Raw genomic sequence first — 20,241 nt, forward strand, 5'->3', positions numbered from 1 at the left:
TGAAATTCAGCTGAAATTGCTCAACGGTGAAGTTATTGAGTCTGGACTTTCGTTTCCCACCGTTGCCAGCCCAGTGGACACAAAGCTATTTATCAATCCTCACTTTCATTTCCCATGATTGCCAGCCCCTTGGGTGCCCAGCTTAAAGCCCTGAGGGTGTTCAGGCACTGAAAAAATATTTTCTGTGGCAGGAATGAAGGAAACATGTCCCTCAAAATTAAGATTTTCACAACACTACATTCCTTGCATTAAACACAAGGATTTATCGCCAAGGCACTGAGCAAAATGCTAAAAAATGTCCACAAAATTCAAAATAGAGCTAAACGTAGGTGCCCACTGTGGCCATTTTGGCATGAAGCCTCCAAAACCTGCTTCCTCGGGCAGGTTTCGGCCCCATTCGAGGCGAGCAGAGTGTGGTTTTGAAGTGATTCTTTTACAAACCAACAGGGAAGGGGCTGCGGCATGTGGCAGGGGGCAGCCCCATATCATCGCCGGCTCCGAAACTCCTGAGCGCACAGATTGGTGATTTTTAGCATTTCCTTCCCCCCAGGAGGAGGTGACAGGACTTCACTGCTGCATAAATTGGGGTGATATCCAAAGACAGAAAGAGATCGGAGATGTCTCAATCCGAAGATGCCTTCAACACCTATGAGAAATGTGATTTCACTGGAGGGATGGAGGTGGAGAAGCAAGAGCACAAGAAAGCACCTAAAGGAGGTAAAGGGAGAGGCTTTGGGAATTCAGAGATGAGAAACTAAAGGGTTTTATCTCCTTAAATCGTTCTTCCTCTGGATTTATATCCAGATTTTGACACGTGGTTGGGTCATAATCTAGGAAAGAGGGGTTTAAGCGTGGAGAACAGAGTGGTGGAGCCACTCCGGAAGGTGATTTTGGGAGAATTCTCCTCTTTGTGGCCTTCTTTAAGAAAATGAATTGAGGAGCTGGTGGATGAGAAGCTCGACGTGAGCCAGCAACCTGTGATCACAGCCCAGAAGACCAACTGAGCCCTGGGCTGCATCAAAAGAAACGTGGCCAGCAGGGCGAGGGAGGGGATTCTGCCCCTCTACTCTGCTCTGGGGAGACCAAACCTGGAGTCCTGTGTCCAGTTCTGGAATCCCCAGCATAAGAAGGACACGGATCTGTTGGGGCAAGTCCATGGAGAAGATCAGAGCACTGGAGCTTCTCTGCTATGAGGACAGGGTGGGAGAGTTGGGACTTGGAGCAACCTGATCCAGTGGGAAGTGTCCCATGGGCAGGGTGGAAGTGGGTGGGCTTCGAGGTCCCTTCCAACCCAACCCATTCCATGATTCTGTTCCATCTCCAGCAGGGCTGTCCCTCCACGCCTTGTCTCCGGAGAGAGCCATAGCGCTGCTCTACGTGCTTCTGGCCCTCGCCTTTGTCTTCTTCATGGCTCTCACCATCGTGAGTCTCCAACGAGGTGAATCCACCGCATGCCCCTTGCTCTGATCACCCCAGCGTGGAGAACACCCATGGATGGAATAAAATGTGCCTCCGAGTTAGACTCGGAGGTGCTTTTGCAGCTTGCGAGCTTTCTGGGGTTGAATCCGGAGCGAAGCTGAGCGCTCTTGTCCTCTCTTCCAGTGTCCGCAGTGTGGGAGGCATTGGAACAAGCCCATGTGCACAGTGAGAGCAGCCACGCTGCCGTGCGGTACAACCTCTCTGAGGTCCAGCGCACCCTCGGTATGACACCTTGCCCTGAAATCTCTCCCTGGCACCTGCTGAATCCTCAATCCCAGCATGAATTTCTGCCTCGATGCTTCCTGGGGTGCTTTATCCAGCCAAAAAACCGAACTGAATCCACTTTCTGTCAGGACTTGACCTTTACTTTGTTGTTTTCCTCGTAGATCAACAGCTCGCTGGTGACCTCAAGGTGATTCAGGGCCAACTCCTAAGAGGTACGTCAAGAAAAAGGTGGTTTTGGGCAAAAATGGGCAGAATCCTGAATATCAGCTGCAGGCAGCAGTGAGATGGGGTCAAAATCAGAGCCTTTCCTCTTCCCAGTGTCGCAAGAAGTGGAGACCGTGTGGTGGAATATGACGCGGTGCAAAGCGGAGTGTGGGGAGGAGTTGTCGGATCACCTTAGTGTCCTGGGTGAGAGCTTGGTTTTCATGGAATCGTAGACTCATGGGATGGTTTTGGATGGCAGAGACCTTAAAGATCACCCAGTTCCAACCCCCTGTCATGGGGACCCCTCCCACTGGATCCGGTTGCTCCAAGTCCCATCCAACCTGGCCTTGAACACCTCCAGAGACGGAGCTCCAGCCCTCGGATTCTCTGATTTTGATGGAAAATCATTGTTTGATCCTTCTCCTTGATTCCCAAACCACACAATATTGTGTAGACGCTCTGAGATTGTGAAAACAAAGCTTGAAGCTGGTCTGAATGAGTCTGATATGTCATTAAAGTGTAGTATTGAGGGATAAAAGACTTTCTCAGCCTTTTGACAAGAATGAGAACAAAGGGCTTTGAGGTTTTCTTGCCTGAACTTTAGAGAATGGTAACTCTCACCAGGAAAACACCCAGTGGGACGGAAAGGAAAAGGGGAAGGGAGACAAAAATGGTTTATTTTAGCTCTTTGCGGTGGCTGAATTACCTTTTATTCCCTCCCCAGCTGCAGAAAAGCCTAGGCTGGAGCTGGTGCTACAGCAGCTGGGGGAGGTGAAGCAGGAGCAGAGCCGTGTCTCGGCGCTTCTCAACACGGTGTTGGAGGAGACGCGCAACCTCTCAGGTGAGGACGAGCGGTCAGGCTGCTCCTGTGGGCATCGCCCTGTGCTCACCCACACAACCTTCTTCTCTTTTTAGCCCAATTCCAGTCAGCAGCTCTCTACCTGAGTTGTCCCACTGGCTGGCAGGAGTTCGGCGAGTCCTGCTATTTCTTCTCCTCCACTGCCAAACCCTGGTTGGATGCAAAATACGACTGCGCCAAGTTCAATGCCCGCTTGGTCATCATTGACACTGAGGAGGAAAATGTAAGTGGAGAAATCCCTTTAAAAAGCAGAAACCCCCCACGCTTCATGAGTTTAGAGGAATATTAGGCTTCAGTTCCACGAATGGAAAGCTGGAGGTTAAGCACAGGTGACTCAAACCGCCCATGGAGGGAAGAGAACGCAACCAGTTGAGTTTCTCGCTTGGTTCTGAATTGCCCCAAAACAGCTGGTATGATTGAAAGGTTTTGTAAACTCAGGAGAATGCTCCTCACCCAGGGTTTGGGTGACCCCAAGGGACTCTGGGAGTCAGAAAGGTCCTCACCTGAGTTTGGTGTGGATACTCTGTGGTGATCCCTCCTTGCGATCGTATGACAACGATTGGTGTTATCTGTCTAGAAATTCCAGGAGTTATGGTATGAATTCTAGAATTTATAGAATGAATTACAGGAATATAACTCAGACTGCCCACAGATTAGCATTTCTACCCCATTTCAGGATGCTGGTGGCCTTCTTGGCCAACTAGGCTGCTGCTGGCTCATGTTTTTCACTTTTCCCCCCCATTTGCAGAGGTTTCTGGCAAGCCGCATCACGGACAACCATGTCTTCTGGCTGGGCCTGAGCGATGTGGAAGATGAAGGCAACTGGCAGTGGGTGGACAGACGTTCACCCTCTTTCGTGTACGTTTTTAGCCTCATTGGAGGGTAAATTGCCCCACAAAATTGGCTCTCTTCTTCCTTAGCCCAATTTTTGCTCAAAAATAATTGTGCAGTATCCTATTAAGCTGCCCCATCTCTGGAGGTGTTGAAGACGGGGTTGGATGAGGCTTAGGGCAACCGGATCCAGTGGGAGGTGTCCCTGCCCATGGCAGGGGTGGAACGGAATGGGCTTTGAGGTCTCTTCCAACCCAAACCATTCCATGATTCAATGACTATCACACCTGGCTGCCCTTGGTGTTTAAAAAGCATGGAAATAGGTTTTGTGTTGTGGCAGCACCTGAAAATGTTTGGTGGAGGGGAAGGTAAGAGAGGGAAGGGAAGATTTTGGCTTTCCCACTGCAAATTTGCTTTGGTTTTGGGGCTGAAAACCCAGGTGGGAGAAAATAAGGAGCCACAGCGTCTGCTTGGTTCCTCCCAAGCTGGGTTGGATTCTGCATGAGGTCCCACAGCTTGAGTCAACAGGCTGATTTCTAATGGATTTCTTCATTCTTGGAAGTTTGGGTAAGACGCTGATTGGAGTGGAGCTGTTTTCTCATGTTAAACAGGGGGAAAATGGGAAAAAAAATCACTACAATTGCATTGGTGGAGAGTTTTCCTCCCAAATTGTTGTGTCATCTCTCCTGCAGGTCCTGGAACAACGGTGAACCCAACAACGCTGGATACAACGGGGAGGACTGTGCCATCATCTACTCCAGCGGTCACTGGAACGACATTGCCTGTTCCAGCAATGAGGCCTGGATCTGCGAGCGCAGATCTAGCAGTTACTAGCAGTTGTCCCCAGGCTGCCCACTCACCTCCCCAGGCCTTAAAAATGTGGGGAAACCACTCAAAATTTGGCAAAAAACAAGTGTATGGTGAAAACACAAGGCTCGGGGGACAAAAGGTGTCCAAAAATGGGCTCTAAAAAGTGGGATGTGTTGGTCAGGATGGGTACAACATGATGGTGGAGGGGTTAAGCTGTTTGAGGAGGTCACTTTGGGGGGGGGGGGGCGTGTTAGAGATTTTTGTGCTGTTTGTTAACCTTCTGCAAGCCATTTTGACTCATGCCAAGGCTTGCCAGTTCGTCAGGAAAAAAATGGTCATAAATAAAGCTCTTCCACTGAGATTGGAACCAGAACTTGTAAACCAAGAAGGCGCAGTTCCAAGGAGGGGTCAGCGCGCACCTTTTTTCCCAGGGTTTAGGTGAAAAAACAGCAAAAAAGGGGAAGAGAGACCTGCGACGGCAAGGCGCGAGCCTGAGTTCGGGGTGTGTATGCAAATCCACAACTCGTGGGTGCTGAAGCATGACGCGTATTTTGCCAACAGGCCGCGCCGACAGATTCCCCTCCCAGCACGGCTCCCCTGGAAGAGACGGGGTTTCACCAGTGTTTGACGCCATGGTGGTCTCCTACTCTGCTCTGAGGAGACTCCACCTAGAGTCCTGGAATCCCCAACATAAGAAGGAGATGGATCTGTTAGAACAAGCCCAGAGGAGGCCACAGAGAAGATCAGAGCAAGGGGGAACTTCTGCTGTGTAGTCAGGGTGGGAGAGTTGGGGTTGTTCAGCCTGGAGAAGGCTTCAGGAAGACCGTAGAGCAGCTTCCAGTACGGAAGGGGGCTCCAGGAAGGCTGGAGAGGGACTCTTTCCAAGGTCATGGGGTGATAGGATGAAGGGGAACGGCTTTAAATTGGAAAGGGGAAGATTTAGAATGGACATTACGAAAAAATTCTTCACGACGAGGGTGGGGAGGCCCAGGTTGCCCAGAGAAGTGGTGGCTGCCCCATCCCTGGAGGTGTTCAAGGCCAGGTTGGATGGGACTTGGAGCAACCTGATCCAGTGGGAAGTGTCCCCATGGCAGGGGTGTGGAACAGGATGGGCTTTGATGTCCCTTCCGACCCAAACTGTTCTACGATTCTATGATTCCAGAATCCCCAAACACCCAATCCCATGTGGGACCTGCCTTCATATTCCTGCTGGTGGCAGACTTCTCATGGCATCACTCTTTCTTGCCCCCAAACAAGCATTTCTTCCCCAAATTCACTGAATCCCATGGACTGCCGAGAAGATGTGTTTTGGCGGAGGGAAGAGTTCAGTCTCGCCCTCGTTCCGCCACCCATTTGCATGTCACCGCCGCCCCGGCACCAAGAGGGAACTGAAATTTGAGCTTCTGGCCCAAGTGGGGTGCCAGAGGGCGGCAAGGGGTGTGCCGGGACGTGTGCCAAGGGGTTTTGCTCCCCACCAGGCGCCTGCGTGGCTACTTTCCTCGGCGAAGCATGGCCCAACAGACCTATGGCAACTGGTTGGGGCCCCCGCTGGCGCCCACCAAGCGGCTGGTGAGACAAGCAGGTAAATCCAGGAGAGAGTCCTCTCTCTGTGTCCTTGGCGTGTATTTTTGAGGCTGGTGGGTGTCTCTGCCAAACACGGCGGCATGTAAATTCGCCGGCGAGGCACCTTGGAGCGGGGCAAAAGGCCTTTGGGGATGCTCACTCAGCATGGTGTGGGTCTTCTGCACTCAAGAGCCCCTAAACCTCCTGATTTGGCCCCAATTCCAGATGTGAACTCCGCACTAGGCCTTCAAAAAGCATCGGCGTCTTCCTTGCTGGTGATGCCAGAGTCGAGGAAGCACTAGGGTGGTTTTGAGGCTCCTCCCATTATCCTCAATGCTCTTTTGTGTTCCTCTTTTTGGCAGGAATTTACTCTGTTGCTGGAAAAATGACCCCCATGCGTGACTTCAGGCCGGGTAAGTATTCATTTTTTCACCTTCTCACTCTTTTTTGTAGCATGGTTGGAAAGCAGAACTCCCCGAGGTGGCTCCCCAAGGCCAAACTGGGCTTCATTTTCAGCTCTGTTGGTCAAACACGTCTTGCTCTCCATGGCGTTTCTCTCTCAGTTTGGTTCTTTCTGTCAAACGAGATCAAATCACCCCCAAAATATCCTTAAAGTCCACCCTGGCTGGGGACTGGGAAGGGATTTATCGCTCCATCCTCACTCCTGGAGCTGGTGTTTGCACCTTCACAGGCTGAAATTTATCCCATCCCACCACAGAGAGCTTCAAAGTCTGCGGCTTACATGGGCTGGAGGGCAGGAAGGGGCTACAGAGGGATCAGGACAGGCTGGATCCATGGGCTGAAGGGCAGGGAGGGTCTAGAGGGACTCTAGCCCAAGGAAGAAGCGATGGACGAGAGAAAATGGCCTCAAGTTGCACCAGGGGAGGTTTAGGTTGGATATTGGGAATGATTCCTTCATGGAAAGAGCGGAGAAGGGTTGGAAGTGGCTGTGCAGGGCAGTCCCCATCCCTGGAGGGGTTCAAAACATGTGGAGCCATCGCACTTGGGGACTGGATGAGCTGAGAGGGCTCTTTCAACCTTCATGGTTCCGTGATTCTGTTCTGTGAAGCTACAGTTGACTCACTTGGATTCGCAGCCGAGGGAGAACCCAGCTTTGATGGAGCAGGGCAACGTTCTGAAGTGGTAAATTCAATAGATACTGAGAAAACGGTCCAAAACACTTTCTGGAGGTGCTGTGGCTTTACCAAAGGAGAAGGGAAATTGTGTCTTTCATGGATTCTGAAGGACTGAGCCGATCGATACCAGCTGGGATTCCCAGTTGATGTAAAACCTCAATTCTCACCCATTTCCCCCTTCTCACGTAGCATCTCCTGACAGCTTTGAGGACGACTACGATGACGTGTCCCTGTCGGAGTCAGATCTTGGCCACAAGCCACCGGTGACCGATGAAGAACTTGAGAGCCAGAAAGGCAAAGGAGGCACAGGTAGAACCCACCTCCATGGGGCAGGATTTGGCCCCCAAATGCCCTGAAACCTTCACCCAGTGCCTCTTTCCCTCCTCCCAACAGGGGATTACATCCTTGCAGGGAAACCGGCATCTCCAAATCCTTCCAAAAATAGTGAGTTGCTCTTGACCAACCCCACTGTCTCACACCAGAGGCCTTGGCTGTATCCAGACCTGGGAAGATGAGGTTCCTCCTTGATTTCCCCCATGCTGCTCTCCTCAGGTGACCCGGAGTTGAGAGGCGGCAGGGGACAGAGCCGCAGGGCGACGTCAGTGGTCGTCCTCTATGTCCTGGTAGCGCTGAGCTTCGTTGCGTGGGCGTTGCTCTTCACCTTGGCCATAATGAAGCGTAAGTGGCCCTGGAAGGGTCCCTGCTGGGTTGGGAAGCAGCTGGTTTGGTTAAAGCGCCCCCAAAAAGAACATTTTTCACTATTAAAAATAACACATGGGTGGTGCCCGTGATGCTTTGAGCATCCGTCCATGTGGAAGCCATAGGGCAAGCCCATCCATCACCATCCTTGGCTTTAATTCCATCTTGGTATGGAATTTTAGGGTTTTATCACCACATCGGCCCCAAGGCGCTACATCCAGATGCTGCCTCCTCCTTCTGGCACCAGCGAGTATTCCTCGTTTGCTGCAGGGTGTAAATCCAGAGTCAATCCCCTCTGGAATTCCCACAAAACCCCACAAATAGAACAAGTTTAGAACACTCTGGAATTCCCCACTTGGGCCAAAAAAGCCAGAAATTGGGCAAATTGAGATGCTACTCGTGGCTTCTTGGTAAGATCCAACCGCGTTTCATTCTTCTGTTTTCATTTCAGAGATGGAAATCATGGAGGAATTGAAGCTCTTGAGGTCAAACTGCTCGGACAACCAAGCCGATGGTAGGTCCTCAGACTCTCATCCCCGTGGTGTAGCTTAATCTTGGTTGGGAGACACCAGTTTTGGCTCCTTTCTGGCTCTGTTTTTGCCTTTTTGGTGTAAATGAAGGAAAAATCAATTGTGTTTTTGAGCAGCTCCTGGTTTCAATCCTTGGGAAGCAACACCAACTTCAACTGACTTGATGTCACTGGGGCAATGGTGTAAATCAGACACAACTAAGCTCATGTCCCAATCCCAAAGGAATTAGCCCCAAAAGGGTGCAAACAGGAGCAAATCAACCCATGGGATATGATGGGGTTATCCAATTTAGAGTCTTACTTGGGGAGGGGGAAAATCCACCTCATTACCTCTCTTTAAGGATATGGGAAGGGTTTAAATCCCCCAGGGAACCCTGGAGACGTGAAATACCATGGGCCAAATCATTAATTGATGCCAAAGGAGTGATTGATTCAGTAATATTGAGTGATATTGTAGCAAAACGTCGCCTAAAGACAAAAACCATGCAGCAAAGCTGGTGATGTAAGAGCTTTCACAGTCCCAATTGAGATTCTCGTGTGTGGGAAAGTAAGAAATCCTGGGGAAAAGAGCTCAAGATTTGGGTCAACTGAAGTGGGGAAACAAGAAGAAGCTGGGGGGACGAGGTTGTGGGCGGTTGGTCACCCCACTGTGCTCCCCAGTGCGGCAGGATCTGGTGGAGATGCAACGGAAGCAGCTGCGACTGCAGACAAGGATGCAGAACTACTACGAGGAATTGCAGGACATCACAGGTAAAGCCACCACCTGGATGGTCGCTTGTTATTGGGCACCAGGAGAGAAACCTCCTAGTTTGAGCCCAGAAAGACCAAGGTGGCCTTAAGGATGGAAAATGTGGGTGGTTCATCCCAATTTTGAGATGCCACTTCATTAACGAAGCTACGGAGGTTTTCCCAGTGGAGGAAAACTGATTTTTGCCTGGGCTGGTGGGGGTTCTCTTCCTTCCAGTGCAGATCTGCCCATTCATCCCAAAGAACAAGAAGTGCTCGGCCGGCTGGAAGATGTTTGAGAAAAGCTGCTACTTCTTCTCGACGGAGACCATGAGCTGGCCAGACGCGGAGGAAATCTGCACCGACCAAGGCGCTCACCTGGTCATCATCAACTCGGACCTGGAACAGGTCAGTTGGCTGCTTCCGAGTGCAAAATAACCAGTTCCTTGTCTTACATGCTACCTAAAACACCCCCTTTTCTTGGAGAACTCCTACTGTAGCAAATGTAGGACCTCTAAACCCTTTTTTTTGGGGCTCAGATTATCCAAGATTGGCCATTGGGCTCAGAGTAATTAGGAGGTGAAGAGAAGCATCGATAGCCAAGTCGGTTTCAGTTGATGATGATCTCCTGTTTTTAGGAAAAAGTGCTAAAATGGCCTGGTTGAACCTCATCCAACTGACCTCAGGCACCGACCCAGCCTGGGAGATGCTCCATACTCAACCATGACTGGTGTTTTGGGACTGTGTTAACCAATCCTGCTTTTTTTTTAGGAGTTTGTGAAGGACAATATCAACAGCAGCAGCACCTACTGGCTGGGAGTGACAGATCAGCTTCAGGAAGGCAACTGGGTCTGGATTAATGGGGAACGTACAAGTATTAGGTAAAAATTCCCTATGGAGATTCTCCAAAAATGGAAAATAATCAGGAAATTAATAGAAAAAGATTAAGTCGATCCACCAAAACTTTGTTTTGGGTCATTTTATGTAAATGAAAGGGTTTATGTTGGAAAAATGGAATTGTTGGAGCAGTTTATTTGCCGTTGGGACAAAAATATGGAGATTTTTAGTGATTTCCTTCCCTCAAAATCCAAATTTTGCCTTTTCCTGAGAAAACTCTGCTGTCGTTGCACTTGGTTTTATTTCTTTCTCATCTTCTCTTTTCCTTTTTTTTTGCCACCTTTTCCTTCTTTCTCCAGCTACTGGAACATGTTGAATGAGAACAAAGACAGGGACCAGAAGGACTGTGGCATCATCGGGCCTGGTGGCATCTGGAACGATGACAGATGCTCCTACTCCAACCGCTGGATTTGTGAAAAGTCCTGGAATTGCTGACTGCAGTGGGGTTTTTTTCTTGCCTGTTTCCAGACAATTTTCAAGGCATCCAGGAAAAAAAAAAAAAGGACATTTCAAACTTCTCGCTCTGTGCTGGATGAACTCGTGCCACTCCAGGGGCTCCAGGCTCGTATATTTGTTGCCTGTTAATCATAGAATCCTAGAATGGTTGGGTTGGAAGGGACCTCAACGCTCATCCAGTTCCACCTCCTGCCACGGGGACACCTCCCACTGGATGTGGTTGCTCCAAGCCCCATCCAATCTGGCCTTGGGCACCTCCAACACCTGTTTTATCTTGATGTGATGACTTAAATGATCTTCACGGAGTAGAAATGCGACCATTGGTCAAGTGGTGGCCCTTTGCTTTGCCAATAGAGTCTCATTTGGAGGCAAAAGTCTGCAGTTTGATCAAAAAATTAATGGTTCTGGTTCATGGATCTGTCCCAGCACTGGGCGAGGGAGGGTACTGGGAGCACTGGGGCAGAGTCACAGCCCAGTCCCAGTACTGGGGGGATACTGGGAGGAATGAGGTGGCATCGGGACCCCTCCCCGAAGCCCCAAGTTGACCCAACCCCACCCCCAAGTTTCATCCAAGTCCTTGGGCTGAGCCATGAGCCTTTAATTTGTTTTTTTCCACCCAAATTTCCCATTAGAGCTGTGGGGCGAAGGCAGTTTGGAATGGCCCTAGACAGAACAATTTTGGGGTAAAATATGCTGGAAACAGGTCATTCTGCAGGAAAATGCTGGAAACGAGGCGATTGTTGAGGGAAGGAGCCAGGAAAATGGGGCAAAACTGCTGGAAAAATGCTGGAAATAGGTCAAAACTTCAGGAAAAATGTAGGAAATAGGTTGTTCCGTGGGAAAATGAGGGAAATTTGTCAAGTTTTGGGGGAAAATGCCGGGAAAAGGATCAAATCTGCAGGAAAAATGTAGGCATTGGGTTAAAACCTCAGGAAAAAAAGTGTTGGAATTGGGTCAAAACCACAGGAAAAATGCTGGAAAGGGGTCGTTCCACGGAGAAAATACTGTGAATGTCTCAGTCTTGGGGAAAAACCACTAGAAATTGGTTGTTTCTTGGAGAAAATGCTGGAAAAGGGTCAAATATGCAGGATAAATGCTGGGAAATGGTTGTTCTGCAGGGAAATGCTGGGAACAGGTTGGATCCATGGGGAAAATGTGAACACCAGGTGGTTCTGCAGAAAATAAAAGGCTGGAAATTGGTCAAATTGGCAGCAAAACTGGGAAAACTGGTTGTTTCTGCAGGAAGTTGCACTGGAAATGGCTTGGATGTGCTGGAAAACCACTGGAAATGGGTTGGATGTGCCAGAAAACTGCTGGGAATGGGTTGGTTGTGCTGGAAATGGGTTGGTCCTGGCGGCACCTGCTGTCACTTCTCCCACGTGCAGCCCTGGGTGCTGTGGCTCTGTGGCCTCTCCCCTTCCTGGGGGTGAAAAGAGGCCACGTTGGGGTGAAACAAGGCCAAAACAGGGCAGAGGCGGGCTGGAAAGCTGGAGGTTCCTTGCCAGACCCCCAAGAACCCTGGGGTTCAGGCAACCCCTCTGTGGCACCCACATCCTCTTGGTGGCAACCAGAGGTGGACCCAGATGCTTGGGTGCCCACCCAGTGCCCCACGGAGAACCAAGTGCCCACCCAACACCCCAGAGGGACCTAGGTGCCCACCCATCAACCCATAGGGACCCAGATACGCACCCAACAAACACCCCATGGAGACCCAGGTGCCCACCCAGCCCCCCAGAAGGCTTTGGGTTGCCCTTACTGTGACGCAGGAGATATTGATCTCGGTGGTGGGCAACTCACGGGGCTGCTCTTGATGCCCCAGCGCCCTAACCCAGCGCCGGTACTGCTCCATCACCTGTGGACGGTACGCGCAGTGGTGACCCAAGTGTCCCCACACATCCCACAGCTGGATCCCACCCGCAGTACCTGCCGGTTGAGGACACAGTGCACGAGGAAGATGAAGGCTCCTTGCAGGCTGTTGACGATGGTGAAGATGAAGGCCACCACGATATTGTCCCCCTGCACCTGCAGAAAGCCAAGGCCCCACGTGCAGCCCAGGATGCAGATGTGCGCCAGCGCCTTGAAGGTCATCAACCTGATGGAATGCTCAGTTTGCTCTTTTTTTTCATCCAAACCCCATCCCAGATGCTCTTCTTCGAAAGAACCCAAGGCGTTTCCCACTGACGCAAAAAAACCCACCGGGTGTTTTTTAGGGCTGTGACGTCAGCGTTGAGGGAGGAGAGTTTGATCCGTAAAATCCAGAGGGTGGTGAGAAAAAACAGCAAATTAACCTGGGCAGAAAGTGAAAAAATCATCATTTTGCAAAACCAGGGTTCACGGGGTGGAAAACTGGGGTGGAAAAGGGTCAAAGCTCTGCGCCGCAGTGGAACCTTCACTGAGAACATCCAGACTGTGAGATGTTTGCTCCATGCTGTCCTTAAATATACAGGTGGATTGGCTCTTTTGATGGAAAACTCTAAAATCCCTCGATTTGGGGTCTACGGGGGAAGAGCTGTGGCCATGAGTGTAAATTCAGGGTGGAAAGGGGGCAATGGTGCAAAACCCCATCGCGAATGCAACCAGGTGATCAAAACAGACCCAAAAGAGTAGTTCAGGTGGACTATGGAGCATCTCAGTTGGATGAGGTTCAACAAGGCCAACTGCTTGGTCATGAACTTGGGTCACACCAGTCCAAGGCAGCCCTCCAGGCTCGGGGAAGACTGACTAGAAAGCTTTCTCCATGCCTGGAGGGGTTAAAACATGTGGAGATGTGGCAGTAGGGGCCAGGGTTTGGTGGGCTGGGGCTTTGGGGCTGATGGCTGGACTGGATCTTTGAGGGCTTTTCCAACCTTCATGATTCCAGGATTCTCTGAGGTGTGATCTCTCCTGGAGAGACACACACAGTGTTTGTCAATCCCATTCAAAGAAGGAAGTCTGAATTTGCGCTTTTTCCTCACAATTCCCCCCATTCCATCTCCTTTCAGCAGCAAGGAACCCACCAGGATGATGACACAGACAGGACCAAGGAAACTCCAGATGAAGTGTCTCTCCATGCTCAACCAGCAGCTGAAAAAGCAGAAAAATGGGGAGTATGTGCGAAAATCCCCACAGCTGGAGGCTGTGGCATCTTTTTTGGGGGGCGATTTAGGCAAAACACATTATATTTTCCATCAACGACCCCACCCTGCATGGTTGATCCCAGCCTGGGTGCTGGTGGGACTCACTAGCGCTCGGTGCCGTAACCGTGGGGGTGGATGGCAGCAGAGACGGCCACCACGATGGCCGGGATGCCGTAGCCCACGGGGTAGATGTATCTTTTCCTGAAGCGACTTGCGTTGGTATAGTTGAGGACACGCAGATTCCTGATGGTGAGGAAGAGGTGCAAACCCTCCAGGAACATCCAGGCGAAGCAAGCGAGGAAGAGGTAGTGGAGGAAGGCCGCTGTGATGGCGCACACCAGCTGGATGGGGGACAACAAGGCCATGCTAGGCTCCCCGCTGGCAGCACGGGGTGGCCTGGGAAGGTGGTGGCATTTTTGGAACCTGGAGATCTTCCTCACACCCCAACATGGCCTTGAGGGACCTCAAGGAGGTGGAAATGCTTTGGGCTGGTGGCAGACCAGAGATGTCCAAAAGCCTTCCAAGATGAGCTATCCCATAGTTAGCTCCAACCACCCAGAGAAAGAAGGGTCTCAACAGCTTTGGGGAACCCCAGCTGGGTCGACCTGCTTGAGGTTGGTCTGAGACCTCCAAACATCCCATTCAACCTTGGTTAGCCTGTAATTCAGGTGCTTTCACTCACCTGGAGGGAGATGGGACCCACCAACTCTGAAGAACCTCAACTAGCTGGACCCACTTGGATCAGAGATTGGTCTGGAGACTTCCAAACATCCCATTCCACTTCCTTTATCTTGTAATTCAGGTGCTGACACCCACCCAGAGCAAGCAGGGAACCAGCATGCTCAGGGACATGGTTTAGTGGCAGATAGGAACGGTTGGACTCGATGATCCAAGAGGTCTTTTCCAACCTGGTGATTCTATGATTCTATGAACAACCTCAAAGAAACTCAACTAATTGGACCTGCTTTGAGTTGGGGTTGGATGGAGCCATGACCCTGGGTCCTTTTTACCACAGGTTCCTAAGGACCTTGAGAAGACCCACAGGAGCAAAATGAGAAGCAGAGGAGCCCCTGATGGACTCAAAGAGGCTCAAGGAGCCCCTGATGAGTACCAAGATGCTGGAGGAAATCCTGAGGAGCCTGTAGAGACCCCAAGAAGCTTGAAGAGATGCTGTAGGCCTCAGGATGCTCAAGGGGACCCCAAGAAGTTCAAAGAGACCCTGAAGGCCCCAAGGTGCTTAACGAGACCCTGAGGAGCCCATACCTGGTTGGTGGTGTGGGTCACAGCCACGAGGAAGAGGAGGTCGGCAGCAAAGAGGCAGATGCTGAGCTGGAGGTGGAGGGTGACGCTGACACTCCAGAGCGAACGGCACAGGAGGAAGGTGATGATGGCGAGGAAGAGGCAAACCAGTGACACCGACAGCCCCACGTAGGTCACCACCGTCAGCGCGAAGCTCTCCTAGGGGTGACACCACACTCATGACACCATGTGAGTCCCTCCCAGTCCGTGGCCACAGGCAACCACCTCAAAAATGGGTGTTTGAAGGGTGCAGATGGGATCGTACCGTGACAGGGTGGATTGCCGTGAGGATAGCGAAGGTGGAGAAGTGGGTGCAAGCGCAGATGGAGTGGAAGGTGTCACCTCCAATGCGGGTGCAGCCCAAGGGCGTCCAGCGGCCTTCAGTCTGCCAAGAGACGCAGCGCGACTCTTCTCCTGCCGGCAGCGCCTGCGGGGCACAACTCGCTCGAGACACGGTCCATGGTGGAGCCACCGTGCCCCTTCCACCACCGCTTCGGGCGTGGAGCGGGACCCAGAGATGGGGACTTGGGTTTGCACCCGGGCAGGGATGTCCCTCACCCCAAATCTGAACAGGATCCAGATTTGCACCTGGATTGGGATGCACTGACCTCAGATTTGTAACGGATCCAGATTTGCACCAGGATCCAGATGCACCAACCCCCAATTTACATGGGATCCAGGTCGGCACCAGGACTGGGATGCACCAGCCCAAGATTTGCAAAAGGAACCAGATTTGCATCAGGATGGGAATGCACCAAATCTGGATTTTCATAAGGATGGGGATGCACCAAGTCTGGATTGACCCTGGATCCAGATTTGGACTAAGACAAGGATGCACCCAATCCAGATTTGCACTGGAACAAGGATGCACCAACCCCCAGTTGACCCTGGGATGAGGCTTCACCCCAAATTCACCATCCCCGTGCTCCACATTTGCACCTTGGAGATCCCTGAGGATCCATGGGTTGGGCAAATGCGCTTTGGTGCAACCAACCCTGTTGTGTTCCTTGTGCAAATCCCTTCCTGGTGTAAATGCCTTCCTGGTGCGAATCCCCACCCCTCGCACCCCCTGCAGCCCCCCAGTCCCAGGGCTGCCCCCCAACACCCACCCACCCACCGTGAGGTGCTGCAGGCTGATGTTGAAGGGGATGTTGAAGGTGACACCGGGTTTCCCCACGGTGCCACCGACCACGCGGGAGTTGAGCCTTCCCAGCTCTGCGGCATCACTCAGCACCTTCTCCACCTCCTTGTAGACAATGAAGGCCACTGCCTGCTTGCCTGCGTGGAGAACTGGGTCAAAAACTACCTCAAACCCACCAAATTCGGAGTTTTTTTAGCTTTTCTCAGCAGCGTGGTGGCCATACCTGCCTGGGCGTTGCTCACCACCTCCTGGCAGCTGATGGTCAGGTTCTGCTCACCCACTGCCAGCACCAGCACGGGCTGGGGGCAGTTGTTGTGCACCACCTCCACTGTGGCTTCTGGTTTGGGGTGGAAAAGAGGCTTTTTGGGGGGGCTTTGGCCTACTCTGGGTGCCTCCAGGCTCTTGCAGAGCCCAGGGAACCCGATGTGGTGATGCCACCAAGCAGGTTCTTGGTGTTCTTGGTGAGGCTGCCAAGCTGGTTCTTGGTGGGCTGCAGGGCTTTTGGGGGGGCTGCAAGACTTTTGAGGGCATCGCAAGGCTTTTGGGGGGGCTGCAAGGCTTTTGGGGTGTTGCAAGGCATTTGGGGGGGGCTGAAAAGCTTTTTGGGGGGCTCAAGGATTTGGGGGATTTCAAGGCTTTTGAGTCGGCTGCAAGGCTTTTGGGGAGGCTGCAAGGACTTAGTGGGGTGCAAGGCTGTTGAGGGTGCTGCAAGGATTTAGGTGGGGTACAAGGCTTTTGGGGGGGCTGTAAGATTTTTGGGGGCTGCAAGGCTTTTGGGGGGCTGCAAGGCTTCAGGGCAGGGGAGGCTTGGGGGCGCCCGTGGGTGCTGAGCTACCCATGATGGTGGTGTTGAAGTTCTGGGGTCCAGAGGCAGGGCCACTGAGGGCCACCTGGAGCACGAGGGCTTCGGTGCTCTGCAGCAGCAGCTCAGTCCTGGTGGGGTTGGGGTCCTCGAGCACCACATTCTGCAGCTGCTCCAGCACTGTCTGCGGGGCACACGTGTGGGTCACGGTTCCCACGTGTGAGGGGACGCGCATGGGGGTGAACAGCAGGATGGGGGCTGCGTGCAGGGATTGGACACGTGGAAGGGTGCACACAGGATGGGCACTTGGAGGGGTGCACAAGCGTGGGGGATGCACAGGGAGGTGCACAGGGGAATGTAGGTTACGGACACGGGATGCACACGGGATGCACACGCATGAGGGGATCCCACATACGGGGGGCACATGGGAGCGTGCACACATGCAGGGGGTGAACACGGGATGCGCGTGGGGACACACAGGGGTACGTGTGTGGCCCCATGTCACCTGCAGGTTTTCCTGTGTGGGCTGCGTGCAGGCATCCAGGAGCTGCCGGATGCAGTTGGAGGCTCCTGGTGGGATCTGGGGTGCAGGAGAGCATCAGCCCCAAGGGCAGCTGTCCATCCGTCTGTCTGTCTGTCTGTCTGTCCCTCCCTCCCTCTCTCTGTCCATCTGCCTGTCCCACCACCTCTCCTCCTGTCCATCCCTCTCTTCTATCTGTCCCTCCTTCTCTTCTTCTGCCCCTCCTTCTGTCCCTCTATCCCTCCTTCCATCTATCCGTCCCTCCATCTGTCCCTCCATCACTCCTTCTGTCTCTCCATCTGTCCCTCCTTCCATTTGTCCACGTGTCCTTCCATCCCTCCTTCCGTCTGTCTGCCCCTCCATCCCTCCATTCATCTGTCCCTCCATCTCTCCTTTTGTCTGTCCTTCTGCCCCTCCATCCATCCCTCCTTCTGACTGTCTGTCTCTCCCACCACCCCTCCACCCAACCCTCCTGTCCATCCGTCTGTCCCTCCATCCCTCCCACCGTGCATCTGTCCATCTCTCCTTCCATCCATCTGTCCTTTCATCCAACCCTTCTTCTGTCCATCCGTCTGTCCCTCCATCCTTCCATCCTTCTGTCCATCTTTTCCCTCCCTTCGCCACCCCAAACCCCACCTTGGGGTCCCCACACGCCCTCCTGGCCTCCTCCAGGGTGGGAATCTTGCAGGTGGACTCCGGTTTGGGGCTAAACCCTGTGGAATTGGGTCAGTTTGGGTCCTCTTGGAGGATGGAGGGGGTGCCAGCACCCCCAGAATGGGGGGTTATGGGTTCAAAAGAGGGAATAAAGGGTTAAAATGGGGGTGGGGTGGGTAAAAGTGGGGTGTTTGCCCCCCCTTACCTGGGTAGCCTGTGGTGGAGTTTGTTGGGGGGCGGCCCTTGGTCCACCCCAGGCAGCAGCTGCGGAGGGAGCAGGACTGGGGGGACTGGGGGCTGCAGGGCACTGGGGAGGCGAAAGTGGGGGGACACAGGGGGCAAAGGAGGGGATAAGGGGGGACATGGGGGCAAAAGGGGAGAGATGAGGGATATAGGGGGACATGGGGGGCATGGGGATGCAAAAGAGGGGACAAATGGGGGGACATGGGGGGCAAAAGGGGGAGAGACGGGGGATGCAGTGGGATGTAGGGGACAAGGGGAGGCAAAAGCGGGGACATAGGGGGCAAAGGGGGGACATCGGGGGATATGAGGGGGCGAGGGGGGACATAGAGGGGACGAAGAGGGGGATACGAGGAGGATACAGGAGAACATGGGGGGGACATGGGGAGCAGAGGGGGGAACAAGGGGTGGCAAAAAAGGGGATGGGGGGGGGCAGGACCCAGGTCTGAGCCTGGTCGCCCCTAATCTCCTGCTGTGACCCCCCCCCAGATTCCCCCCAACCCCTCACAGCCACCCAAAGCCCTCCAGCCCCCCAACCCTGCACAGCCCCCCCAAACCCTTACAGTCCCCCCAGACCCCCGTCCTTCACAGCCCCCCAATCTCTCAAAGCTCCCCCAGGCCCCCCTCCTCCAGACCTCCCAACACTTTGCAGCCCCCCCCAACCCCCCAACCTCCCCCAGCCCCCCCTTCACAGTCCCCCAACCCTTCACAGTTCCCCCAGCCCCCCCCCTTTCCAGCCCCCCCATCCCCCCCCAGACCTCCAACCTCACACAGCCCCTCCAGCCCCTCCGAGCCCCCCCCAAACCTCCATAGCCCCCCAACTCCTTACTGCCCCCGTCCCCCCCTCACTCGTCTGGTCGTTGTGGGGCAAGAGGCTCAGGAGGTGGCATAGCCCTGGCGGGGCACAGGAGGACATCAGCAACCCAATGTCGTGTTGCCCCCCCACCCCACCCCCAGGCGAGACCCCTCCCCAGTTTCCACTCCCCCATAGGTCTTCAACCCCACTTTTGGGGGTCAAACCCTTCTCTTTTTTTTTGGGGGGGGGGCTCCAGCTCCATTTTTAGTTCTTCAAATCCCCTTTGGGGGGGTTAAACCTTCATTTTGGGGCTCAATCTTCCCTTTTGGGGCTCATTCTTCCCCCATCAGGGCTGACCCCCTTCTTTTTGGGGCTGACTTCCCCTCACACCTTTTTTGGGGTAAACACCCCCTTTTTGGGGCTCAAAACCTTCTTTTGTGGGGTCAACTCCTTTTGTGGGCTCAACCCTCTCTTCTGGGGGCTCAAACCCCTACTTTTGGGGCTCATTCTTCCCCAACAGGACCAAACCCACCCCCTTTTGGGGGCTAAATGTCCCTTTTTGGTCTCCACATCCCCATTATGGCTCAAAAGCTTCTTTTGGGGGGGTCAAACCCCTCCATTTGGGGCTCATTCTTCCCCCATCAGGACTAAATCTCCCATTTTTGGGGCTGACCTCCCTTTTTGGGGTTAAATATCCCATCTGGGGGCTCCACACCCCCATTAGGGCTCAAAATCTTCTTTTTTTGGGGGGCCAAACCCCTCCGTTTTGAGGTTAAATGCCTCCGTTTTGAGGTTAAATGCCTCCGTTTGGGTTTCATCCTACCCATATCAGAGCTTAGAACCTATTTTTTGGGGGGCTTACCACCCCACCCCCCCGGCGAGGTGTCACCTCCTCTTTTTGGGACTCAGCCCCCCCATTGAAGGATGATGCCACCCCCCACCCCCACCCCGGGCCCCAGAAGCCTCATTTTGGGGCAATTTCACCCCATTTTGGGCTGTAGCTCTTAAAGCCCAGAGGAATTTCTGTCCCTGCCTCAGTTTCCCTTTTCCCATTTCCCACTGTTTCACCCCAAAATAACCCCCGGGGTGGGGTAGGGGGACGACTCACCCCAGAAAAAGGCGGTGGGGGGGGGACATCCCATGATGGGAGACAGGACAGGGGACACGACGTCACCACGGTGCCGGTGGCAGAGGGAAGTGATGCCGGATGGCCCCAAAACCACTGAACGGCCCCAAAAACCGCTTCCCCCCCATCCCTC

General features: G+C 53.2%; 3 protein-coding genes across 4 annotated transcripts; 2 read left to right on the top strand and 1 right to left on the bottom strand.

The window, feature by feature from the left end:
• Positions 1–614: 614 nt before the first annotated feature.
• LOC138734029 (CD209 antigen-like protein A) lies at positions 615–4,767 on the top strand. Of its 2 annotated transcripts, none has more exons than XM_069881575.1 (9): positions 615–717; positions 1,325–1,438; positions 1,603–1,701; positions 1,866–1,916; positions 2,023–2,112; positions 2,633–2,749; positions 2,824–2,990; positions 3,516–3,625; positions 4,291–4,767. In XM_069881575.1, the coding sequence occupies exons 1-9, from the start codon at positions 618–620 to the stop codon at positions 4,430–4,432; spliced, it is 990 nt and encodes a 329-aa protein (XP_069737676.1). In that variant the 5' UTR covers positions 615–617; the 3' UTR covers positions 4,433–4,767. The 2 variants fall into 2 exon arrangements, with proteins under 2 accessions (XP_069737676.1, XP_069737677.1); XM_069881576.1 differs by having other exon boundaries at positions 1,328–1,438.
• Positions 4,768–5,871: 1,104 nt separating this feature from the next.
• Positions 5,872–10,468, top strand: LOC138734046 (hepatic lectin-like). Its single transcript, XM_069881601.1, has 10 exons — positions 5,872–5,990; positions 6,334–6,384; positions 7,297–7,416; positions 7,501–7,551; positions 7,660–7,785; positions 8,258–8,320; positions 8,996–9,085; positions 9,300–9,469; positions 9,833–9,942; positions 10,258–10,468. Exons 1-10 carry the CDS (start codon positions 5,918–5,920, stop codon positions 10,391–10,393), a joined length of 990 nt encoding a protein of 329 aa, XP_069737702.1. The 5' UTR covers positions 5,872–5,917; the 3' UTR covers positions 10,394–10,468.
• A 334-nt stretch (positions 10,469–10,802) lies between these two features.
• On the bottom strand, positions 10,803–20,136 carry LOC138734047 (putative adhesion G protein-coupled receptor E4P). Its single transcript, XM_069881602.1, has 16 exons — positions 20,091–20,136; positions 19,036–19,080; positions 18,152–18,253; positions 17,929–18,005; positions 17,278–17,352; positions 16,806–16,956; positions 16,194–16,307; positions 15,947–16,107; positions 15,095–15,256; positions 14,794–14,988; positions 13,636–13,871; positions 13,411–13,477; positions 12,611–12,702; positions 12,338–12,506; positions 12,171–12,266; positions 10,803–11,834 (listed from the first exon to the last, which is right to left on the bottom strand). The coding sequence occupies exons 1-16, from the start codon at positions 20,122–20,124 to the stop codon at positions 11,781–11,783; spliced, it is 1,830 nt and encodes a 609-aa protein (XP_069737703.1). The 5' UTR covers positions 20,125–20,136; the 3' UTR covers positions 10,803–11,780.
• Positions 20,137–20,241: the final 105 nt, after the last annotated feature.

The sequence above is a fragment of the Phaenicophaeus curvirostris genome, unplaced genomic scaffold, assembly GCF_032191515.1.
Source record: "Phaenicophaeus curvirostris isolate KB17595 unplaced genomic scaffold, BPBGC_Pcur_1.0 scaffold_51, whole genome shotgun sequence".
In the NCBI taxonomy this organism is placed as follows: Eukaryota; Metazoa; Chordata; class Aves; order Cuculiformes; family Cuculidae; genus Phaenicophaeus; species Phaenicophaeus curvirostris.